The 26,634-nt window shown below is 36.5% G+C and overlaps 3 protein-coding genes and 2 non-coding genes across 5 annotated transcripts in view; 1 reads left to right on the top strand and 4 right to left on the bottom strand.

Annotated features, from left to right (window-relative positions):
• Positions 1-5,178: 5,178 nt before the first annotated feature.
• Positions 5,179-5,252, bottom strand: TRNAW-CCA. The gene has a single exon. It is a non-coding gene; the product is annotated as a tRNA-Trp (tRNA).
• A 139-nt stretch (positions 5,253-5,391) lies between these two features.
• TRNAP-UGG lies at positions 5,392-5,465 on the bottom strand. The gene has a single exon. It is a non-coding gene; the product is annotated as a tRNA-Pro (tRNA).
• Positions 5,466-6,791: 1,326 nt separating this feature from the next.
• LOC123420583 (30S ribosomal protein S18, chloroplastic) lies at positions 6,792-12,951 on the top strand. The gene has a single exon (XM_045107387.1). It carries the CDS (start codon positions 6,851-6,853, stop codon positions 7,361-7,363), a length of 513 nt encoding a protein of 170 aa, XP_044963322.1. The 5' UTR covers positions 6,792-6,850; the 3' UTR covers positions 7,364-12,951.
• Positions 12,952-21,746: 8,795 nt separating this feature from the next.
• On the bottom strand, positions 21,747-24,340 carry LOC123420581 (50S ribosomal protein L2, chloroplastic). Its single transcript, XM_045107385.1, has 3 exons — positions 24,306-24,340; positions 23,408-23,814; positions 21,747-22,744 (listed from the first exon to the last, which is right to left on the bottom strand). Exons 1-3 carry the CDS (start codon positions 24,338-24,340, stop codon positions 22,314-22,316), a joined length of 873 nt encoding a protein of 290 aa, XP_044963320.1. The 3' UTR covers positions 21,747-22,313.
• A 1,864-nt stretch (positions 24,341-26,204) lies between these two features.
• LOC123420590 (NAD(P)H-quinone oxidoreductase subunit 2 A, chloroplastic-like) overlaps positions 26,205-26,634 on the bottom strand; it is a 2,086-nt gene continuing 1,656 nt past the window's right edge. Inside the window, exon 2 of the mRNA XM_045107392.1 lies at positions 26,205-26,634. This exon is cut by the window's right edge and continues 1,529 nt beyond it. The gene's annotated coding sequence lies outside the window, so the exon portion shown is untranslated.

Below are 26,634 nucleotides of genomic sequence, written 5' to 3'. Positions count from 1 at the left end.
TGAAGCATATTCATTAACAACTCCATTTACAGATCAAAAATGAAAAAAAAGAAAGCATTGCCTTCTTTACTATATCTTGTATTTATCGTACTTTTGCCTTGGGGGGTCTCTTCCTCATTTAACAAATGTCTGGAACTTTGGATTAAGAATTGGTGGAATACCAGGCAATCCGAAACTCTCTTAACTGATATTCAAGAGAAAAGGATTCTAGAAAGATTCATAGAATTAGAAGAACTTTCTCTCTTGGACGAGATGATAAAAGGGAAACTAAAGACACATGTACAAAAACCTCCTACAGGAATACACAAGGAAATAATACAATGGGTCAAAATAAATAATGAGGATCATCTCCATATCATTTTGCATTTCTCGACAAATATAATCTGTTTGGCTATTCTAAGTGGTTCTTTTTTTCTGGGTAAAGAGGAACTTGTCATTTTGAATTCTTGGGTTCAGGAATTCTTCTATAATTTAAATGACTCAATAAAAGCTTTTTTTATTCTTTTAGTTACTGATTTTTTTGTTGGATTTCACTCCACCCGTGGTTGGGAACTAGTAATTCGTTGGGTCTATAACGATTTTGGATGGGCTCCTAATGAGCTTATTTTCACTATTTTTGTTTGTAGTTTTCCAGTAATTCTAGATACATGTTTGAAATTTTGGGTCTTTTTTTGTTTAAACCGTCTATCTCCTTCGCTTGTAGTCATTTATCATTCAATTAGTGAAGCATAAATTCATTTGATCTCCCGATATTAATATTAATCAAATTAGCATCTTTCTTTAGAAAGAAAGCCCTTTTCCATTTTACCAAAATTCTTTCTATTTATACCTGCTTTAAGGTATTCATCATTGCAGTACAACTGTTGCAGTAGAATGCCAACAAATTCGTGTATAGGGAACTAGATTAGCTTAGCTACCTATCTAATTTATTGTAGAAATTCTGGGATCTGTGATTGGACATGGAAAATAGAAATACTTTTTCTTGGGTAAAGGAACAGATAACTCGATCGATTTCTGTATCGATCATGATATACGTAATAACTCGGACATCTATTTCAAATGCATATCCCATTTTTGCGCAGCAGGGTTATGAAAACCCACGAGAAGCAACTGGGCGAATTGTATGTGCCAATTGCCATTTAGCTAGCAAGCCCGTCGATATTGAAGTTCCCCAAGCTGTGCTTCCCGATACTGTATTTGAAGCAGTTCTTCGAATTCCTTATGATATGCAATTGAAACAAGTTCTTGCTAATGGAAAAAAGGGAGGGTTGAATGTAGGTGCTGTTCTTATTTTGCCCGAGGGATTTGAATTAGCGCCGCCCGACCGTATTTCCCCTGAGTTAAAAGAAAAGATAGGAAATCTTGCTTTTCAGAGTTATCGTCCCGATAAAAAAAATATTCTTGTGATAGGCCCTGTTCCCGGTAAGAAATATAGTGAAATTGTCTTTCCCATTCTTTCCCCTGATCCTGCTACGAAGAAAGATGCTCATTTCTTAAAATATCCTATATATGTAGGGGGAAACCGAGGAAGAGGACAGATCTATCCTGATGGTAGCAAGAGTAACAATACAGTCTATAATGCTACGTCAACAGGTATAGTAAGAAAAATACTACGTAAAGAAAAAGGGGGGTATGAAATATCCATAGTTGATGCATCAGATGGACGCCAAGTGATTGATATTATACCTCCCGGACCAGAACTTCTTGTTTCAGAGGGGGAATCCATCAAGATTGATCAACCATTAACAAGCAATCCTAATGTGGGAGGTTTTGGTCAGGGGGACGCAGAAATCGTGCTTCAGGATCCATTACGTGTCCAAGGCCTTTTGTTCTTCTTCGCATCCGTTATTTTGGCACAAGTTTTTTTGGTTCTCAAAAAGAAACAGTTTGAAAAGGTTCAATTGTACGAAATGAATTTCTAGGTCCCGGAATTTCTTACCATCAAGTTGGTAAAAAGCCTCGATTTATTGGCAATTGCTAGAATTATCTATGATCTTTTTTGGAAATCCTTTTTTTGTTTAGACTTTTTTTTGTTTACGAGATGTCTGGAATTCCTTATTTATATCTCATGCAAAAGAAGAGAATCCAAGGCAAAGGCGAGAACAATAAAATTTAAATTTCTTTCGAGGGATTGCAGGTCTTCTTAATCGTCTATTCGGCACAAGAAAAAGGCTTTTTCTTGTGCCGATTCTTCTTGTATCAAAATAAGAATCCTTTTTCTTCCTAATTCGTCAAAGATTACTTTACTATTTCTTCTTTATTCGGGTCTGTCTCTTGGGCCTCTTTTTCTTTTGCTTAGGTTTAGCCGAGGTAGTGGACAAACAGAGGGGAAGAAAATATGGCGGGGGACAAATTTCTTGTGATTGTAAGCAAATAGAATTGCTTGGCTTGTTTAATTAAGTTTAACTTCAAACTTACAGAAATTTTGCAAAAAAAAGTAAACTCTTCCATTGAAGGTTTTTTTTTTATTTTTAGGCTAGTTGAATAGTTTTGATTAAGGTTTTATTAGTTTATTACTCGAAACTAAATCAAGGATTTTCAGGATACTTCCTTTGTGGAATAAGATATTGGATCCTCGAGTGATCTCTTTTTCTTGTTGCTTCATAAGAGTGAATCGAATAGATTCAATTCGCGTTATAAGAGTAAAAATTCCGCGGGTCCTTTCCGCTCTAATCAGATAAAGGGGGTAAGGACCCGCTAAGCTCCTACTTTTTCATGTTTACAATCTGGTCCCTCCGATTACTATAGAGATGAACCCAATCCAGAATATGAACCATAAAAGAAAACACCTACTAAACCAATCACAGGAATACCAGCTACAGTACCTATCAGCCAAAGAGGAATTCTTCCAGTAGTATCGGCCATTTCCCCTACTTTCCTCCACATTTTATCAATTGGTCATGCTAGAGACAAAAACAGTCATGGGTAGTTATAAGGATGGTATCTTTCCAAATGGGATAAGAGAATTCTTATTAGTCTCTTTCTTTCTCTCAATTGAAGAAGTAATTGGAAAATAAAACAGCAAGTACAAAAATGAGTAATAAACCCCAGTATAGACTGGTACGATTCAATTCAACATTTTGTTCATTCGGGTTTGATTGTGTCATAGTTCTATAGTTGGAATTTGGTTTATCGTTGGATGAACTGCATTGCTGATATTGATCCCAAGAAAAAAACAGTAGGTACAGCTAGTCCGTGAATAGCCAGCCATCGCACTGTAAAAATAGGATAGGTTCGATCTATGGTCATTGAGGGCCTCCTAAAAGGATCTACTAAATTCATCGAGTTGTTCTAAAGAATCAAAACGGTCGGTTATTAACGGAATTCCTTGTCGGCTTTCCGTGAAATATTCGTTTGGCCTAGGACTTCCAAACACGTCATAAGCTAAACCCGTACTGACAAATAACCAACCCGCAATGAATAGGGAAGGTATAGTAATGCTATGAATAACCCAGTATCGAATACTGGTAATAATATCAGCAAAAGAACGTTCTCCCGTGCTTCCAGACATGCTGAACTCCCAAAATTTTTGTACATTCAAAAAAGGAATTGATTCCGTAAAAGATGGGATCAACCAGTAAATAGAAAATTACTGATATTTCATCCTTGTGAGATTGTCAATTTTGTACCAAAGGTGTATTTTGAGTATACCGAATTAGTATAGCTATCCTTCCTATGGCACAGCAATCTGGTTTTGCCTGGTTCCGAAACATAATTACTTTTTTTTGTCTATAGGTAAGCTATATGTTATTCAAGGCGTCAATAGAAAACCCCTTTTTTGTAGGTTCTATTTATTTTCCTTGGCTTCGGAATAATAGAGTAATTCGGAATAGCAGCCAAAATCTTGGGAAAATCTAAGTTAATGATCAATAGGTTTGGATAAATAATTTAGGAAGGATATTCTCATACTGACACAATACAAGGACAAGTATATATATGTGAAATTTATCCTTTCATAATTCGTAATTAATCCTTGTCTTGTTTGTTGGATTAGGTCTAACTTTCTTGACCAAACTGCGAGCGTGGAACTTTACGAGATGAAATAGGGAAAGACAGAAGATAGAATAGAACTTAAAAGGATAATTGAAGTGACTCGTCTTCGAATCTACTTTGGTTGGAGTTCGAAAAAGGAATAAAAATAAAGTAAATTCAAGGAAGAGCTTTCTTTTTTTTTTAACAGACCCTCGGGAGGTCGTGGAATGCTTTTCTTCTCCTCTTATTCCATATAGAATACAATCAGTTAAAATTAAAATAAGAAGGAATAGGGGAATATTCGATCGTTCAGTCCAAAAAGAGGGTCCTATTGAAAAAGAAATTATCCAAAATAGAAAGAAGTTTTTTTTTCAAATTCAATTGTTTATTTATCTCTTATTCCGAAATTTCCCTGAAAATCCAATTTCATTTTTTCATTCAATGGGGTTATATGATCTAGTTCTTAATATTATTACTTTACTCAATTGAAAAATTCCATAACAAATCTCTTGATTCGAAATTAGGGACTCATGTATCATCTGATGAATCCACTTTCTTTTACACTTCTGTATCTCACTCTATCTTGTTTTTTAGTATTATCTAAAATAACTGATGAATTATGAATTTTCCATAACTTAGGTAAATGCTTTACCAACATATGTAGTGTAGTAAAAAAAAATAAATGGAATTTAACTCTTTCATGCTTACTTTAACTAGTTATTTCGGTTTTCTACTGGCTGCTTTAACTATAACCCCAGCTCTATTTATTGGCTTGAACAAGATACGTCTTATTTGAATTGACTGAATAATAATAATTCAGAAAAGCAAAATCTTTCTTTGGGATTCCTGATATTCTACGACTCTTTTCCAGACTAATTAGGAATTCTTTTCTTGGTCATTGAGATTCGTGGATAATTTAGAGTACTATTTAGGGATAGATCGTACCTCTTTTTTTATCCCCCCGAACAAATCGAAATGATTGAAGTTTTTCTATTTGGAATCGTCTTAGGCCTAATTCCTATTACTTTAGCGGGATTATTCGTGACTGCGTATTTGCAATACAGGCGTGGGGATCAGTTGGATCTTTGATTGAGTCATTTTTTTTTTTTTATTGACCTCCTCTCTGGTCTGGAGGAGGTCAAATTGGAGTTACAATTCAATTTTGTTAAATTATTTTACTCTGCTTCGACATAAGATAGATGGAATCACGCTCTGTAGGATTTGAACCTACGACATCGGGTTTTGGAGACCCGCGTTCTACCGAACTGAACTAAGAGCGCTTTCATTCATTCAAAAAGAAAATCTTTTTCTATTCCTAATGTATCTCACGTACGTATAGTCTCCACAAATTCCAGTTATACCCACTTTACTTTAATTGATCTCGTTGCTACTGCCTATAAAGAAGAAAGAAGTAATAGGTAGGGATGACAGGATTTGAACCTGTGACATTTTGTACCCAAAACAAACGCGCTACCAAGCTGCGCTACATCCCTTTTCCAAATTAAATTGTTGTGCAATGCCATTGTACACAATTCCTGTCTTCTTTTCCACATCATAATTTTCTTATTCTTTCTCTATCTATATATAGAACCCTCGTGTCATTTCTTCTTTTTGGTCTCATATAATTAAGGAATTATATACAGCTAAAATCCAATAGAATTTCGCCTATAAAAGAAAGATTACTTTTCCTTGATAATATATAGGAAGAAGGGGTCATCTTTTTATTTTTTAGGGATAGGACAATTTCGGAAAATTTCGTCGATTATGGTTCAGTTTATATATAGCATAAGTTTATGATCATATATGTATTCCAACAAGGAAGGAGGATTTTCAATGCGGGATATAAAAACATATCTCTCTGTAGCACCCGTGCTAAGTACTCTATGGTTTGGTGCTTTAGCAGGTTTATTGATAGAAATTAATCGTTTATTCCCGGATGCTTTGTCATTCCCTTTTTTTTAATTCTAGTTATTGCTATGGGAGGGATAGATTTCTTCGTGATATGACAAAATTTTATCTTATCCTTTTCAATCTTTTTTTAGTATCGGAAGGAAAAAGAAAGAAAAGATGGATTGGGTTGAACCTCAGAGTCATTAAAAATTTGGTAAACCCTATTTTTAAAAATAGAAATTCAATTTAAAGGGGTACCCAAGCTAAATCAGGCCTCAGAAATCAGAGCATAGAAAAAGGCGGGGCTGACTAATTAAATGAAAGGATTTCGAACCAAAATCTTTGCTAATTCGACAAGGATTGTATTCTTTAATTATTTCTCTATTTTTTATTACTTAATTTAAGAATAAAAAAAAATTATTCTAATGAATTTTATTCTTCTTCTTCGGATTCAAAATAGAAGAATAAAAGAATAAGTAGAAGAATTAAATTAAGTCAATCCAAAAGGAAAAGGAGGTTCATGGCCAAGGGAAAAGATGTTAGAATCAGAGTTATTTTGGAATGCATCAGTTGTGTTCGAAAAGGTGCCAATGAGGAATCGACGGGGATTTCTAGATATAGTACTCAAAAGAATCGCCACAATACACCCGGACAATTAGAATTCAAAAAATTTTGTCGTTATTGTCGCAAGCATACGACTCATCACGAAATAAAGAAATAGGAACATCGTGTATTCGATCTTTCCAAACAACAGAAAGAGTAAGAACTTCATATTTTATATATAAATAAAACATAGTATAGAATACAAAATACAAATCAACTCATCTGATTTCCGGTCGATATTATTTCATATGTATAGAGGGTATTCATATACTATAAATATGAATCAAATAAGATATGGATCAAAGAAAAACTACTTCTTCTGGATCCTAAATTAATAAAATAAAGAAGTGCATTTTCCAATTTTAAATTAAATAAGGAATAAATCATGTATACATCTAAACAACCTTTTCTTAAATCTAAGCAACCCTTTAGTAAATCCAAGCAAACTTTTAATAAATCCAAGCAACCCTTTCGTAAATCCAAGCAAACTTTTCGTAAATTCAAACAACCTTTTCGTAAATCTAAACAACCTTTTCGTAGGCGTCCCCGGATTGGCCCGGGAGATCGAATTGATTATAGAAACATGAGTTTAATTAATAGATTTATTAGTGAACAAGGAAAAATATTATCGAGACGAATAAATAGATTAACCTTGAAACAACAACGATTAATTACTCTTGCTATAAAACAGGCTCGTATTTTATCTTTTTTACCGTTTCGTAACTATGAGAACGAAAAACAATTTCAAGCCCAGTCAATTTCAATAATTACAGGTTCTAGACCCAGAAAAAATAGACATATTCCTCAATTAACGCAAAAGTACAATTCCAATCGAAACTTAAGAAACTACAACCAAAATTTAAGAAACAACAACCGGAACTTAAGTTCCGATTGTTGATGTTTTATTCGAATTCGCAAGGGCCAGACCTATATATATTATAAAGAAAGTAATCCAGCTCGTCGATTCCTACCACTTAATCTTAATTTATTGTATCTTCCCGGAGTTCCCTCTCCGGGAATTCATCTTTTATTATTCCAGTATATTACTTTATTTATACCTTTAATTGATGATCTTTATTTTATTGGAAATCGTGTAAAGATTATTTGGATTTGATACAGCTACTTGTGCAAGCATTTTACGATTAAGAATCAATTTCTTCTTGTACAGGTTGTGTATTAATTTACTATAACTATCGAATACTTTATATACCCGCGTTGCTGCGTTTATCCGAGTGATCCACAAACGACGAAAATCCCTCTTTTGCCTACCTCTATCTCGATGAGAGGAAACAAAAGCTCTTTTTACTTGTTGGGTAATCATTCGATTAAGTCTTAAATGAGCCCCTCTAAAGTTTGAGGCAAATGAACGCATTTTTGTTCGTCGTCTCCGGGCTATATATCCTCGCGGAACTCTGGTCATTGAATCAAATTAACCTTAATGAATAACTAATGATTTCTCTTCTTTTAGCCACCCTTTTTCTCATTAATAACAAAACTAATTATTCCGATATATAAAATATTAATTCCAATGGCTTTTGCTATAGTAACCTTCCCAACCACGATTTTTTATTCCACTCCGTTCAGTTATTTCTATACGAAATAACAAATTCATTCTAAATAATACTAAAAAAAATAGTGGGTTCCATCGTTTCTATGGTTCCCTTTTAAACGGTGAGGCCCTCTCTATACACCGGAGCCCTTTCTTTCATCAAAAAGTATTACGAACTTGTATAGTTCACATTCTTTGGCTCTACCTATCCATTATAGAGTAAATAGCTCTTTTCACAATAAGAGTTATCCATACAGTGACGGTATTTAATTATGAAAGTTGGCTAAGTAGCTGACCCTGTTAGTCCGTTCTTTATAAGATAAAAGAGCATAAGCCTTTTTCTTTTTATTACTATTTCCTCCGCTTAATGGATAACCATTTGCTACCAATGGGAGAATTGCTTCTTATTTCCAAATTTAGATAATTCGATTTGCACCAAAGGAAACCAGAAATTCCATATACCATAGAAATCTAGGATAGAGAAGCTATATCCTATTCATTGGTACTAATCAGGGATACTTCAAATTTTTTTTATATTTGTTTGAAGTCATGATCTGAACGAGTCGCACATACACCCTAGCACATGTTCCTCGACGCTGAGGGCATCCTTTAAGCGCAGCCGTTTTTCTAGCATTTCGTATTGGCTGTCTTGCGTTTCTAATAAGTTGTTTAACCGTTGGCATGTTGTATGTATATAGAAAAAAATGGATTGGTTTAGATCCATCTTAACCTGATGATTGCTCATCATGAAGTCTTTCTATTTTCTATTAAATCGAGGAAAACACGAATTTAGCTGTGAAATAACTTTACAAGAAATCCGGACACTACCAATCCTTAAACATTTCCGGAAACCACACTGGATCAGTATCGCAGTGCTTGTCAATCATTTCATCCCCTACAATATCGACAAGTCCATAAGCTTTGGCTTCGTCTGCTGACATAAAAACATCCCTTTCCATGTCTTCGGATACAACCCAAAAAGGCTTGCCTGTTCTTAGTGCATAAACCCTTGTGATCATTTCGCGAACTTTGTGTAACTCTTCTACTTCTAGTAAAAATTCTGGTGTCCTTGCCCGATAATAAGCACTAGCAGGTTGGTGAAGCATAATCCTCGCGTGAGGGAATGCTATACGCTTGGCGGGTTCTCCTCCAAGCAGAATGAAGGACGCCATGGACGCGGCTATTCCGAGGCATATTGTATATATATCTGGTGTCACCGTTTGCATCGTATCAAAAATAGCCATTCCTGAGATTAGCCAACCGCCTGGGGAGTTTATAAACAAAAAAATATCACTAATTCCATCTTCTATACTCAGATATACCATGAGACCTGTAATATGATTCGTGATCTCGCAACGAATCTCTTGACCTAAAAAAAGTGTCCTTTCTCGATACATAACATTGTATAAGTCAACCCAAGTCGCTTCTTCATCTCCAGGAATCCGGTAAGGTACTTTTGGAACACCAATGGGCATATTAGATTAATATTATTAAATTTAAGTAAGAAACACTTTAATATGGAAACGTAAGAATGGAACAGAAAGAAAGAATCTGCAGTTTATTGTCTTAATTTTTATTCTTATTCTATTCTATTTTATTCTTATTCTATTCTATATGAATACTATAGATTCTATTAATACATAGATGGAAAGGTTATACATATAAGAAAGGTAAGACAGATTGAATAAAGAAAAAGGAATGGGTGATTCGAATGCTAAACAAAGAGGGGTAGCGATCTATTCTTCGTTTTTTCCAAATTGGCCAAGTTACCCATTGCATATTGGCACTTATCGAGTATAGAATAGATCTGCTTCTCTTTCTTCTTATGAACAGAATTGGCTTCTTATTTTTAATGGAATGAAATAAATATTCGCGCTTTCTGACACAGAATCCCCTAGAAGGGTTAGGTACAATGGATAATCTTTTTCAATGCGATAAAATAAAGCGACATCGTGTCTATTTTTCTTTGCTAAAGGGGTATTTCCATGGGTTTGCCTTGGTATCGTGTTCATACTGTCGTATTGAATGATCCGGGTCGATTGCTTGCGGTGCATATAATGCACACAGCTCTAGTTTCTGGTTGGGCTGGCTCAATGGCTTTATACGAATTAGCAGTTTTTGATCCCTCTGATCCTGTTCTGGATCCAATGTGGAGACAAGGTATGTTCGTAATTCCCTTCATGACTCGTTTAGGAATAACGGATTCGTGGGGTGGTTGGAGTATTTCAGGAGGAACTGTAACAAATCCGGGTATTTGGAGTTATGAAGGTGTGGCAGCTACGCATATTGTGTTTTCTGGCTTGTGTTTCTTGGCAGCGATCTGGCATTGGGTATATTGGGACCTAGAAATATTCTCTGATGAGCGGACGGGAAAACCCTCTTTGGATTTGCCCAAGATCTTTGGAATTCATTTATTTCTTGCAGGGGTGGCTTGCTTTGGCTTTGGGGCATTTCATGTAACGGGTTTGTATGGTCCTGGGATATGGGTATCCGATCCTTATGGACTAACTGGAAAAGTACAAGCTGTAAATCCAGCGTGGGGTGCAGAAGGTTTTGATCCTTTTGTTCCGGGGGGAATAGCTTCTCATCATATTGCTGCGGGTACATTGGGTATATTAGCGGGCTTATTCCATCTTAGTGTCCGTCCGCCTCAACGTCTATATAAAGGATTACGTATGGGCAATATTGAAACTGTACTTTCCAGTAGTATCGCTGCTGTTTTTTTTGCAGCTTTCGTAGTTGCTGGAACTATGTGGTATGGGTCAGCAACGACCCCAATCGAATTATTTGGGCCTACTCGTTATCAGTGGGATCAGGGATACTTTCAGCAAGAAATATATCGAAGAGTTAGCAATGGTTTAGCCGAAAATCTTAGTTTATCAGAAGCTTGGTCTAAAATTCCCGAAAAATTAGCCTTTTATGATTATATTGGTAATAATCCGGCAAAAGGGGGATTATTCAGAGCGGGCTCAATGGACAATGGGGATGGAATAGCTGTTGGATGGTTAGGACATCCCGTCTTTAGAGATAAAGAAGGACGTGAGCTTTTTGTACGCCGTATGCCTACTTTTTTTGAAACATTTCCGGTTGTTTTGGTAGATGAGGAGGGAATTGTTAGAGCGGACGTTCCTTTTAGAAGAGCAGAATCCAAATATAGTGTTGAACAAGTAGGCGTAACGGTGGAGTTCTATGGTGGCGAACTTAATGGAGTAAATTATTCTGATCCTGCTACTGTAAAAAAATATGCGAGGCGTTCTCAATTAGGGGAAATTTTTGAATTAGACCGGGCTACTTTGAAATCCGATGGTGTTTTTCGCAGCAGTCCAAGGGGTTGGTTCACTTTTGGTCATGCTACCTTTGCTTTGCTCTTCTTTTTCGGACACATTTGGCATGGCGCTAGAACATTGTTCCGAGATGTTTTTGCTGGTATTGATCCAGATTTGGATGCTCAAGTGGAATTTGGAACATTCCAAAAAGTGGGAGATCCAACTACAAAGAAACAGGCAGTCTGATACACATTGTTATGGTATCTTTCACCTCTCTTTTTTGATTTGACATCTCCCATCCTTTCTTTGACTCTTTTTCTTTCTTTATATGGGAAATTCTCCCAAATGACAAATGAATAGGTGTGGAAGTTATAATTGTAAATAAACCACGATCGAATCTATGGAAGCATTGGTTTATACGTTCCTTTTAGTTTCGACTTTAGGGATAATTTTTTTCGCTATCTTCTTCCGAGAACCACCTAAGGTTCCACCAACTCCAACTAAAAGAATAAAATAATTTCATTTAAGTAAGAAGTCTCCCAGATAGGGGGACTTCTTACTTAAATTAGTCTCCGTGTTCTTCGAATGGATCTCTTAATTGTTGAGAGGGTTGCCCAAACGCGGTATATAAGGCATACCCAGTAAAGCTTACAAGTAAACCAGATATGGAGATGGCGACTAAAGTTGCTGTTTCCATTTTTATAGAATTTCAAGATTACAATGGATCTACGAAAAGATCGTGTATTTACAACTACAACGGAATAGTATACAAAGTCAACACCAATGATTAAATATAATTTATGGCTACACAAACCGTTGAAGATAGTTCTAAACCTAGGCCAAAACGAACTGGTGCAGGTAGTTTACTGAAACCCTTGAATTCGGAATATGGGAAAGTCGCCCCGGGTTGGGGGACTACTCCTTTTATGGGGGTCGCAATGGCTTTATTCGCTATATTCCTATCTATCATTTTAGAAATTTATAATTCTTCCATTTTACTGGATGGAATTTTAACCAATTAGGTTTCTACTAACTAAAACTAGGAAGTCAGAGTTTTTCCATCCAAAAAAGCCTTTCTAGTTTAAGCTCTACATTTCTAGATATTATGGTAGTTCGACCGCGGAATTTTTTTGTTTCGGTATCTCTGGAATATGAGTGTGTGACTTGTTAGAATTGATCCTATTGATAATACATAGAAAGGGCCTGTTATCTCTATCAAGATGATTCTAATTCGTCAGATATTATTTATTCTAGTATCTGGAACACGAAATAGATAGAGTGGATCAAAAAAAATGGAACTATGATTCATACTCACTATTAAGACCTCGCAACCAGACTGAAAAATTCAAGTAGTTCTTAAATAAAAATAAAAAAGAAATTTTCTTCCTTACAATTTTGTTTGCCCAAAAGACAACTTTTTTTCTATCGATTTTGTCGAGTCATTACACTGATTCAATTTCAATAAATGATTATCAAGCGGTTCTTATTCGAAGAACCCTTGCCTTTTGTTTAGCTTGAGACTAAATCATCGTGGCTCTAGTATGAATCTAAGGTTTTAATTGAACTGATTCATAGGATCACAACAAGATAATTTCTATATTACGCATAAAAAAAAATCCAAAATAGGGAAGAGAAAAGTCAAGAAGCCTCTAATGACCAACATAAGGGAAAGGAAGAAAGAAAGACGCGCCAACTTGAGATTTTTTGGCATTATCATCACAAAGAAGATATTCCGGATTTTTTTTATTTGCTATCTTCAAGGCAAATCGACCCGATTCAGTGGCTGATGAAGTTTTGAACCTTTTTTCTAATATTCGTTGAAAATTTGTGTGTTTCTGCTTGAGCCGTACGAGATGAAATTTTCATATACGGCTCTTAGAGGGGGGCGTGGGTTAGTTACCTATCTCAATAAAGTATATGATTGGTTTGAGGAACGTCTTGAGATTCAGGCAATTGCGGATGATATAACTAGTAAATATGTTCCTCCCCATGTCAACATATTTTATTGTTTAGGGGGAATTACACTTACTTGTTTTCTAGTACAAGTCGCTACCGGTTTTGCTATGACTTTTTACTACCGACCAACCGTTACAGAGGCTTTTTCCTCGGTTCAATACATAATGACCGAGGCCAACTTTGGTTGGTTAATCCGATCAGTTCATCGATGGTCAGCAAGTATGATGGTTTTAATGATGATCCTGCATGTATTTCGTGTGTATCTCACAGGGGGATTTAAAAAACCCCGTGAATTAACTTGGGTGACAGGTGTGGTTTTGGCTGTTTTGACTGCATCATTTGGTGTAACTGGTTATTCTTTGCCTTGGGATCAAATTGGCTATTGGGCAGTCAAAATTGTGACAGGTGTACCTGACGCCATTCCGGTAATAGGATCGCCTTTAGTGGAGTTATTACGCGGAAGTGCTAGTGTGGGCCAATCCACTTTGACTCGTTTTTATAGTTTACATACCTTTGTACTGCCTCTGCTTACTGCCGTATTTATGTTAATGCACTTTCCAATGATACGTAAGCAAGGTATTTCGGGTCCTTTATAGGGAAGGCATATCATAGAGAATTCTAATTCTCATATATCATATCGGGTAGGTTGTGGTATTTCATTGCTACAAGCATGGGTTATTGTAAAATAACACATGTCATTTGGATACTTCTCTTCAACTCCGAAGTATTTTTATACGATACAAATAGTTGAAGTTAATTTTACGAAAGAAAAAAGGCGGATTATGGGAGTGTGTGACTTGAATTATTGATTTGGCCATGCAGATAAAGAATTGGATCTGCCACATTAGAATTCACAACCAAAGGTGTCTCCGCATCCAATCAACATGTAAGTCCCCTACCTAGGAAGGATAGGCTGGTTCACTTGAGGAGAATATCTTCTATGATCATACCGCAACCATGTCATCCATGAACAGGCTCCGTAAGATCCCATAGAGTGGAAATGGAATCAGTCATGTGACATGATCCAATTCTCTATTTATTACACTTACCTTTTTATTATAGTATGGAAATGCATTCATTTTCTTTGCATCGATTGTGATCCGCAATACTATCGGAGTAAAAGAAGGGATCTAAGGAAGAATGTAGGCTAAACTTTTTGATTTTTTATTAGTAACAAGTAAATATTTTGTTTGGAGGTAAGAAACTTGCGATATTGAGGGGATAAATACCAACTAATCAAGAGACATGAGACAATCCACAAAGCAATTGATCATGATCAAATTTGTAAGCCCACTTGGATATTGAGCATTTACCCATAAGAATAGGATTATTTTCAATGAGTAGTGGTAGGTGCAACTTTGGAAAAGAGAATCTGATAAAGCTTTTTTTGTCTAGAGTCATTGAGTCATTATATACCTTAATTCTATTAAGGATCTTCCGCGGTCTTATTTCTTTCACTCTTGCTCGAGCCGGATGATGATAAATTCTCATGTCCGGTTCCTTTGGGGGATGGATCCTAAAGAGTTCACCTATCCCAATAACAAAGAAACCAGACTTAAATGATCCTGTATTAAGAGCTAAATTAGCTAAAGGGATGGGACATAATTATTACGGGGAACCCGCATGGCCCAACGATCTTTTATATATTTTTCCAGTAGTAATTCTAGGTACTATTGCATGTAATGTAGGTTTAGCGGTTCTCGAGCCATCAATGATTGGTGAACCGGCAGACCCGTTTGCAACTCCTTTGGAAATATTACCCGAGTGGTACTTCTTTCCCGTGTTTCAAATACTCCGTACGGTACCCAATAAGTTATTGGGCGTTCTCTTAATGGTTTCTGTGCCAACAGGCTTATTGACAGTACCTTTTCTAGAGAATGTCAATAAATTCCAAAATCCATTTCGCCGCCCAGTAGCTACGACCGTTTTTTTAATCGGTACTGTAGTAGCTCTTTGGTTAGGTATTGGAGCAACACTACCCATTGATAAATCGTTAACTTTAGGTCTTTTTTAGATTTTTTTTGATTCATTCAACCATGAAGTACCATAGGTATCTAGGAAATAGTTACTTCCAAGTAGAATCTTCCCTAGATACCTAAAATCCATTTTATTATTTTATTATGATCCATTTCGCGAAAATATAGATTGTACCAAAGATGCAAAATTGTTTTCTTTTTTCTTTTTATTCTATTCTAACTCGAAAAAGAAGAAGAAAAAAAATTGCAATGGATTTAAAACGAGAGTTTATTCTTAAGTAAATCAATTGGGAGATGCTTCTCTAGAGTGTCCCATATATGTTTTCTATCTTCCATACGAAAACTGTCAATTCTCATAAGATCTTCTTCAGTCTTACTCAAAAGGTCCAATAGTGTATGTATATTGGCCCTTTTTAGACAATTATATGTTCTAGAAGTTAATTCTAATTGATCAATAAAAATACAATTCAATGGAATTCCTTTTTTGTTTTTCTTTAGATTAGTTAATCTTTTTTGAAAAGTAAAAAGGGGTGGAGTAAACCTGTTTTTATTTTCTTCGAAACTAGTGCCCTCTTCCTCGGCGTGTAGAAAAGGAAGAAATAAATCAATCAAATTACGAGAAGCCTCATAAAGCGCTTCCTTAGGGGTTAAACTTCCATTAGTCCATATTTCTAGAAAAAGTATCTCGTGTTTTTCATTTCCATTCCCACAAGAAAAAATACTATAATTCACATTTCGAACAGGCATGGATACAGCATCTATAGGATAACTTCCATCTTGATAGTTCTTTCTGAGTTCTGTCTGATATCCACGATCTCTCTTGATCTGTAAATCAATACAGAAATCAATGGGCTCTGTCAAGTTAGCTATAGGTTGTGCCGTATCAACGGTTTCTACGGAAGGCGGTAAGATGATATCTTGAGCAGTTATGTATCTAGGACCTTTGACGCAAATTGATGCGTCTCTAACTCCATAGAGATTACTTCTCAATACAATTTCTTTCAAATTTAGTAAAATTTCTTGTACGGATTCTTCAATACCTGCTATTGTAGAATATTCGTGTGGCACGCTCCCAAATTTTGCACGTGTGATACATGTTCCTTCTATTTCGCCAAGTAAAGCTCTTCGCAAGGCAATACCAACGGTGTCCGCTTGACCTTTTCTAAGCGGGGACAGAATGAAACGACCATAATAAAGACGCTTACTATCTACTCTTGATTCAACACACTTCCACTGTAGTGTTTGAGTGGATCCTGCTACCTCCTCTCGAACCATAATAGACTAGTATTATTATTTTATCATTGAATCGTTTATTTCTCTTGAAAGTTGAAAGCGGGTTAATTCTTTTACAGACGTCTTTTTTTAGGTGGTCGACATCCATTATGCGGCATAGGTGTTACATCGCGTATACAACTTAATCGCACACCACTTTTAGCAATGGCTCGTAATGCGGCATCTCTTCCACTACCAGCGCCCTTTACCATAACTTCTGCTCGTTGCAAACCTACTGTACGAATAGCATCTACTGCTGTTCTTTGACCAGCATAGGGTGATGCTTTTCTTGAGCTTTTGAATCCACAAGTACCGGCCGAGGACCAGAAAACCACCCGACCTTGTGGGTCTGTAACAGTTATAATGGTATTGTTGAAACTAGCTTGAACATGAATAACCCCTTTTGTTATTCTACGTGCACTCTTCCGTAAACTAAAACGTGCATTCCTACGTAAACCAATACGCACTTTCTTACGTGAACCAATTTTTGGTATAGCTTTTGCCATATTTTATTATCTCATAAATATGAGTTAGAAATAAAAAAAAAGATACAAAGATATCCGTTTCAGGGTAAAATACACCCTTTACTTTAATTATTTGAAATTATTTTATTTGGAATTGGAACATTTCCGCGGGTACTTTTTTTTTACTTTTTAGACAGTAAAGTTCTTTTTCGAAAGATTACCCCTGTCTTTGTTTATGCTTCGGATTAGAGCAAATCACTCTAATTCGTCCACGCCTACGAATCAGTCGACATTTTGTACAAATTTTACGAACGGAAGCTCTTATTTTCATATTTCCGTATCCTTTTTTAAACTATGAATCTAATATTTTGGAAAAAAATAAGTCTCTTCGCTTGAATTTTAGAACTTAGAATTTATTACCCTAGAAAAAAAAAAGAAAAACCTAATCCTTTGAATCTTTGGTATTCTTCAAATCTTCGCTATCCTTCAAATCTTCGCTATCCTTCGAGTCTTCGATACGCTTCGAATCCTTATGGGGAAGTCTATAAATTATACGTCCCTTGCTTGAATCATAACGACTTACTTCAATTTTGACCCTATCCCCCATCAGTATTCGTATAGAACTAGACCGGATCTTTCCTGAAATATAGCCTAGGATGATGGTGTCATTCTCTAGCCGAACGCGGAACATTCCATTGGGTAGGGCTTCCGTAACTAAACCTTCAAAAGTAACTTTTGCTTCTCTCGGGTTTTTTTTTTCTCTCCTATTTTTTTTTTCTGTCATATTTTTTTCTCCTATTTTTCCATTTTTATTTTCAAAATAGGAAGGGCGAGGTAGAATTCGAGCACTATAGGCGGGGCGATTACCATATATAACATAAGACTTCTCCCCCAATTCTGTTTAGTCGAGCTTCTCGATCTGTCATTATCCCTCGAGAAGTAGAAAGAATAGCAATTCCCATTCCACCCAAAACTTTAGGAATTCCTTGATAGTTGGTATAAATTCGTAAGCCGGGTCGGCTAATACGCTTTAAAAAAGTTCTTGTTCTATATATTCCTTTTCGAGTCTTTCTCTTTTGATGTCGCAAAGTTGAAACCAAGAAATATCTGTTACGTTCCTGATGTTTCCGAACACTTTCAAGAAAACCCTCTCGTAGAAGTATTTTAACAATGTTTTCGGTAATATTTGTAGATACTACTCGAACTGTTCCTTTTTTATTCATGTCCGCGTTTCTTATAGAAGTTAGTAAATCAGCAATAGTGTCCTTGCCCATAAGACTCTAATTCTAGGTTCCTCCTAATTTTTCTATAATCAACATGTTTTCTTTTTTTTTCTTTTCATTTTGGATTTTAAAACATATACGTAAAACACAATCTACTAATATTAATTCTTTGATCTAAATTTCGCCTACTAGTATTTATAATACTTCAGGAGCTAATGAAACTATTTTGGTAAAATTCAATTCTCTCAATTCCTCGGCAATCGCGCCAAAAACTCGAGTTCCTTTTGGGTTGCCTTTTTGATCAATTATAACCGCAGCATTGTCATCATAGCGGATTATTATACCGTCTTCGCATTTGAATTCTTTACATGTACGTACAATTACAGCTCGAATTACTTCGGATCTTTCTAGAGGCATTTGGGGCAATGCGTCTTTGATTACAGCAACAATAACATCACCAATACGAGCATATCGCTGATTACCAGCAGCTCCTATGACTCGAATACACATCAATTTTCGAGCTCCACTATTGTCTGCTACATTTAAAAGGGTCTGAGGTTGAATCATATTATTTTGATTTCAATTTGTTATTTCAATGCAAAAGGATGAAAGAAATATTGTCTTTCCAGAAAGAAAAACCGGGCATTTTTTTTCTTCCATACCCCTTTTAGGGTTCTATATCTCTAATCGAATAAATTGACTTCGTATGGGCATTTTACTGGCCGCTATGGAGATAGCTGCTCTAGCTACAGTTTCAGATACTCCCCCCATTTCATAAAGTATACGACCTGGTTTAACAACGGCTACCCAATATTCGGGGGACCCCTTTCCCGAGCCCATACGTGTTTCCGTGGGTCTTAGTGTAACCGGTTTGTCGGGAAATATACGTACCCATATTTTTCCACCACGACGTGCATATCGTGTTATTGCTCTTCGTCCTGCTTCTATCTGTCTCGCCGTGATCCAAGCGGGTTCAAGTGCTTGAAGAGCATATCTACCAAAACAAATACGATTGCCTCGGAAGGATTTTCCTTTCATTCTTCCTCTATGTTGTTTGCGAAATCTGGTTCTTTTGGGGTTATAGTCGATGGTTCTCTTTCTTAGTTCCATCTCTACTCCAAAACTGGACATGAGAGTTTCTTCTCATCCAGCTCCTCGCGAATGGAATGAGAAAGCATGTAAATAAATTTCTCTAATTCCATAATATTTAAAAATATTACGGTACGGATAGATACACATTAATAGATAATAGAAAAAGTTAGGTTTTTTTTTTATTTTTATATTGAATTTGTTAAAACAGAAAAATATAATATATAGTCAAAAAAGAAGATCTAGAATATATCCAGATGTGTGTGGATATTTATCTAAATTCTATATTTATAGATAATAATGTAGTCCTTCTAAAAAATATCCTTATTTTTACTCTTATTGAATCGCGGTAAAGTATTCTAATTCAATAAGAATTTCGCGGGCGAATATTTACTCTTTCCTGTCTTATTTGTTAATTTATAAACTTACCAAATAAGACAATTTTTTTGGTTTGTTCCGCCATCCCACCCAATGAAGTGTTAGGATTCTTTTCAATAAAATCCTATGGAATCATAGGTTCTGTCGTTCCCACTGCTTCTCCTTGAATGGTTAGGTCTGAATCCCGCAACGGAGCTTCCAAAAAATTTCTTTCCGAGTTAATTTTCTCAGTTTTATTAACCCGGGCGGCTCTTTATTATTGCTTAAAATTTGTAGTTCTTCTTTCAAGTTACAATTTTTCATTCTCTATTAGTTTTATTATATTGATGCTTTTTCACATTGCCTTTTATGATGTAATTCATAGACCATACACAGTGGAATTCTATATCTTATTTATTTCCTCTTCCTTCTTTCTATCATCCCTCCCTTTATCCACATCCCTTTAGTTTTGCTTCACAACCTAGAATCCCATTTTTTTTTTAGATAAAAAAGTGCAGTTGCTACAACTATATGACACATCTACTCATTTATGATAGAGGTATTTATTCATATAGTGACTGTTTCTTAGTTAGGATCTCGACAATACGAAGCAATAGGTTGGTTATTAGTATTAGTTAATTTTCTATAATTACTAAGTTTTTTTCTTTAAAAAAGAAAAAAAAATAACGAGTCACACACTAAGCATAGCAATTATATTAAATGATTTATCAATTTTCATTAAATCTTATAGAAAGAGGTAGAATTTCTTCTTTTGCAGGGATTTCAGGAAAAAAGTCTCTTGTCATTTTTTATTCTATCAATGGACAGAATTCGAAGACAAGATTAGTTATTCTTCGTCTACGAATATCCAAATTTTTACACCTAATACTCCATAGATAGTTCGAATTGGATAGCAGCAATAATCAATTTTAGCGCGGATTGTTTGGAGGGGAAGTCTGCCCCTTTTAATGGATTCGGCACGTGCAATTTCTTTTCCTCCGAGACGACCCGCAATTTTTACTTTTACTCCCCTTATATCTGCTTTTTTAGTTAATTCAATGGCTTTTTTCATTGCCTTTCGGAATGAAACTCTATTTTTTAATTGGAAAGCTATATATTCTGCAAGAATGTTAGGCTGTCTATAAGGTTCTTTAACTTTTTCGATAGAAATATTAAATCTCTGGTTTACAGAGTTAATTTCCTTTTGTAGATCTTTCTCTAATTCTTCGATTGCTCCTTTTTTCTTTAATAAATTTGGGAATCCAATATGGATTATGACGTGGATCGTATCGATTTCTTTTTGAATTTCTATATGTGTAATTACTTCGGAACTTGAACCTGAGTCCATTTTTCTATTATGTGTAATTACTTCGGAACTTGAGTCTGATTCTATTTTTCTATTCGAGCCCTTTTTCCTATTCTTTTGTATATAGTTCTTGATACAATCCCTTATTTTTTTATCTTCCTGTAGACCTTCAGAATAATTTTTTGGTTGTGCGAACCAAAAGGAATGGTGTTTTTGGGTTGTACCAAGTCTGAAACCGAGTGGATTTATTTTTTGTCCCATATTTTTCTATTCTATATTTTTTTTTACTGGGAATCGAAATCTTAGATGGATCTAAAGGTTATTTAGATTTCTTTACTATATTTAGTACAATTGTTATATGACACATGCTTTTTTTTATAGGGAAACTACGTCCTCGAGCTCGAGGTCTGAATTTCTTCATAATAGTACTCCTACTGACTTCGGCTTTAGTAATGAATAAATTCGCTTTGTCGAAATCCCTATAATGAGTTGCATTTGCGGCTGCCGAATAAACCAACTTTAAGATGGGATAAGATGCTCGATAGGGCATGAGGTTCAGTATCATAACAGTTTCCTCGTAGTAACGCCACCGAATCTCGTCAAGAACTCTTTGTGCTTTGAAAACAGACATAGGGATACGTTTTTGTGCTTTGAAAACTCTCTCGAACTTAAGTAGACGATCGGTTGGAACTTTCCTTGCGAGTTTCCTTAGCCCACTTTTCTTCTTCTTTATCCTAGGGATATACTTTACTAGTTTGAAACTTGTCATAAATAAGTTTATTCCCCGCCTACCTTTACTTTATTTTGAATCTTTTTTTTCTTCTTAATCTTTCTATTCAGAATTCAGTTAACGACGAGATTTAGTATCCTTTCTTGCATTTTCATAACTCGTAAAATGCCGAGTAGGCACGAATTCTCCCAATTTGCGACCTACCATAGGATTTGTTATGTAAATAGGTATATGTTCCTTTCCATTATGAATCGCAATTGTATGGCCAACCATTGTGGGTAGAATGCTAGATGCCCGGGACCACGTTACTATTGTTTCTTTCTCCTCCTTCATATTGACCTTTTCTATCTTTGCCAATAAATGATGAGCTACAAAAGGATTCGTTTTTTTTCGTGTCACAGCTGATTACTCCTTTTTTCCTTTTTAAAGAGTGGCATTCTATGTCCAATATCTCGATCGAAGTACGGAGGTCAGAATAAATAGAATAATGATCAACGGAAAAAAGAAAAAAATCCTTTAGCTGGATAAGGGGCGGATGTAGCCAAGTGGATCAAGGCAGTGGATTGTGAATCCACCATGCGCGGGTTCAATTCCCGTCGTTCGCCCATCGCATTATTGCAAATTCCAAAAATGCAATTTTCCATATTCCTAGTTACGTATTTACTTACGGCGACGAAGAATAAAACTATCGCTATATTTTTTCCTTTTCCTAGTTCTTCTTCCAAGCGCAGGATAACCCCAAGGGGTTGTGGGTTTTTTTCTACCAATGGGAGCTTTCCCTTCACCGCCCCCATGGGGGTGGTCCACAGGGTTCATAACTACCCCTCTTACTACGGGGCGTTTACCTAGCCAACACTTAGATCCGGCTCTACCCAAACTTTTTTGGTTCACCCCAACATTACCCACTTGTCCGACTGTTGCTAAGCAATTTTGGGATACTAAACGGACCTCCCCAGATGGTAATCTTAAAGTGGCCGATTTACCCTCTTTTGCAATGAGTTTCGCTACAGCACCTGCTGCTCTAGCTAATTGCCCACCCCTTCCACGTGTGATTTCTATGTTATGCATGGCCGTGCCTAAGGGCATATCGGTTGAAGTAGATTCTTCTTTTCTCTCAAAAAACCCCTTCCCAAACTGTACAAGCTTCTTCCAAAGCATACGGCTTTCTAGATGTATATGACGATCTCTAGACAGATGGATCTTATATGAATCATATGATGAAGTACCACATGAGTGGATATATAGGAAAGGAATCCAAATCTGCCGAATCGCTCATGTTATGATCTTCTACATCCTAGGTCTCTGCGTTCCGTCATCTGGCTTATGTTCTTCATGTAGCATTCAGATCGAATGACTCTATGAAATTACGTCGATACTTCCACATATTATGGGTAACGTAGGAGACATCCCTATTTTCCCCCGGGGGTCTTAATTACCACTGCTTAGCTTTCAATTTGCCTCTGACCATCAAATTAAATGTGAATAACCCGTCCTCCTCTCTTTGAAACAAGGGGCGCTTCCGGTTCTGTGCGTGCTTCAAACAATTTTGTCTTCTCCATATTACCATATCTCTAGAGTCAATAATTTTCTATGAGGAACTACTGAACTCAATCACTTGCTGCCGTTACTCAACAGTTTTCTGTTGAGGTCTATCCCGTAGAGGTAGTCAAATTGGATCAGTGATCGATTTCTAGGTTTCGTCGTAAACCTAATTGGTTACTTCCAATTACGTAAATCAATAGTTCAAACCGCACTCAAAGGTAGGGCATTTCCCATTGATATAGGAACTTTTGTACCAGAAACAATAGTATCTCCAATTATAGCCCCTCTGGGATGTAAAATATATCTCTTCTCACCATCCCCATAGTGTATGAGACAAATGTATGCATTTCGATTAGGGTCGTATTCTATGGTTACGATTCTACCAGATATGTCTTTTTGATTCCGTCGAAAATCTATTTTACGGTATAGGCGCTTATGACCTCCCCCTCTATGCCTTGCGGTAATGATTCCTCTGGAATTACGACCTTTACCACAACGGTGCCGTCCATGGATCAAATTATTTCGTGGATTGGATTTCACTTGCCTGTCTACGGTTCCCTTGCGTGTGCTCGGGATAGGTGTTTTGTATAAATGTTTCGCCGTATTATTAAGTATTCTCCTTTAGTTTTTTTCTCTATCTAGAAGTGGAATAGAATAACCCGGTTGAAGGGTAATGATCATACGTCTGTAATGCATTGTATGGCCCAGAATAGGTCCTATTCTTCTACCTTTTCCAGGTAGTCGATGGCTATTCACAGCTACCACCTTAACACCAAAGAAGAGTTCGACCCAATGCTTTATTTCTGTCTTAGTGAATCCCGATTCGACATTAAAAGTATATTGATTCTTTCCCAATAAACGAAGACTTTTTTCTGTAAATACTGCGTATTTGATTCCATCCATAAATCGACTTTCCCTCCTATGCTCTGAGTTCCAGTATCGATAAGAATTCGAGTTCTTATTGTTCTTATGTTATGGTATGAATATACCATACCAATTCGTTATGTATGGATGATGGATGAGATTCCATGGATAGAGAGCCAGTTCCAATAGACTTATGGAATGTTCCCGTTCGTGTGCATCCAGCAGGAATTGAACCCGCAAATTTACCAATTATGAGTTGGGCGCTTTAACCATTCAGCCATGGATGCTTAACAGGGATCATCGTACATCGTAAATAACCAATTTTCATATAGAAAGACATATCATAGAAAAATGAAATCGAAAATATTCCGAGATGGCAAATATTCGGAGATGACTATGAAAACACCTCTCTGGATCCTCGAATTGAAAGAGAGATTGAGAGGGATCAAGAATCCTAATTCTCGCTATTTGGAATGGATCCAATTCTATTGAGTCTGACTCATAGTGATCATTTCTCTTTAGCAAAGAATGACCTTGGTTATCAAAGGATTGAACAACCGGGATCCATTTCCTTATGATACCTAGTTGGCATTGATAACAAGGATCTAATGAATTATGAGTTTAATAGATCCTCTTTAGCAGAAAGACGTATATTCCTTGCTCATTATCAGACAATCACTTATTCCCAAACCTCGTGTGGGACTAATCGTTTTCATTTACCATCTCATGGAAAACCCTTTTCGTTCCGCTTAGCCCTATCGGGTATTTTAGTGATAGGTTCTATAGGAACTGGACGATCCTATTTGGTCAAATACCTAACGAAAAATTACGATTTTCCTTTCATTAAGGTACGAGGGCTTCTTATTCCACAAGAACGAAAGCACCTTTTCATTCTTTCATATACTAGGGGTTTTTACTTGGAAAAGACAATGTTCCATACTAAAGGATTCGGGTCCATAACCACGAGTTCCAGTGCACTAGATCTTGTAGCACTTAGCAACGAGGCCCTATCCATTAGTATTCCACATAAGAAATCCATTCTAGAAAAAAATACAATTAGATTAGCTCTTCATAGACAAACTTGGGGTTTGCGAGCCAAGGTAAGATCGGCTCGGGATCATGGGACCCTTTTCTATCAGATAGGAGGGGCTCTTGTACAAAATAGACTTACTAAGTAATAACCCCATAGAATCTATCTATATAAAGATAAAGAGGCAATCGTGTCAGGAAGCGGGTTTTTCTTTGGCCAAAAGGTACTTCGAACTTGGAACGAGCATGAAGAGATTAACGAGACTTCTTTCTCTTTTGAGTTTTTCTGGCGGACCTGCCGCGCAAGATCTTTGGTCTTCCCCTGGAACCGATGAAAAAAAGTGGATCGCTTCTTATGTACTCGCTCAGAATGATTCTTCTCTATCTATAGTTCATGGCCTATTAGAAGTAGAAGGTGCTCTGGTGCAATCCTTACCGACAGAAAAAGATTGCAGTCAGGTTGATAATAGTCGAGTGACATTACTTCGTCGGTCCGAACTAAGGAATCTGTTATAAATGTTTTGAAATGGATATTGTTCTCTCTTTGATCAGGGATTGCTATATGAAAAGAAGTGGAGTTTGAAAAAGGGAACGGAATGCTCAAACCGGAACTGCTAGAGGAACGAATTTTCAATAGCATAACTTGGGCTCCTAGAATATGGCGCCCTTGGGACAATCTATTTGATTGCAGGGTTTTGTTCCGAAGCAAAGATATCCGCGGAGGCCGGTTCGTTCGTCCTATTCTGATATTCAGGACCAAGAGGTACTGGATTCTCTTTCGGATAGGCCCTGAAAGGAGAAGAAAGGCTGAAATGCCAACGGACCTCTGTCTATTCTCTAATTCACCCGATCCGATAGTACCCGTTTTTGGAACGTCCAGTGCCAAAGTCACTGAATGGGTAAGTCACCAATCCAATCCCTTTGACAAATCGGATGTCATATTAGATATCATATTCTATATATATAGAAATATCATAGATAGAATAGACATATAGAATTTTTGGTCGGCAAATTCGAAGGAATCATTGAGTGAAAAAGGAGCAAAGAATGACAAAAGACGAGACTCTACTAGTCTTCACTCTTGTGGTTTCCTCTTCCTCGGTTTCTGTTTTCTTATTCGGGATCTTGCTTTTCATGGTTCTCATCTCTGCAACTCGCGATTTTCGCGAGAGAACCAAATCCAAGTTGGTGAAGATCATGATTTGGGCTGGCACGGTATTGGGATCGTTTGATCGATTTCCTTAATTTGATCGCTACTTAATGGGCGTGCGCTCAAAGGATACAAACAGGGATTCGCAAACAAAAAGGGGAATTCGTAGTCACTTTTTCCTGTCGCGTAAAAAAAAGTCTTTACGCGAGAGCAATAGAGGTTGGGATACATCTATCTCTTCTGAGCAACCTCTTTTGGATTCTTAAGACTACCCTTGCAGTAGGATACCATCTGCTTTGGGTTCTTTATTATCTCCTTCGAGGGATTTTTAAGATCGTTCAGGCTATATTTAGTCTATTTTGGCTTTTACTGTCTACTTTTCTCAGGGAGATGGTT

This window comes from Hordeum vulgare, unplaced genomic scaffold (assembly GCF_904849725.1).
Source record: "Hordeum vulgare subsp. vulgare unplaced genomic scaffold, MorexV3_pseudomolecules_assembly, whole genome shotgun sequence".
NCBI classification, from domain to species: Eukaryota; Viridiplantae; Streptophyta; class Magnoliopsida; order Poales; family Poaceae; genus Hordeum; species Hordeum vulgare.
This window is presented reverse-complemented; position numbering and strand designations above follow the sequence as displayed.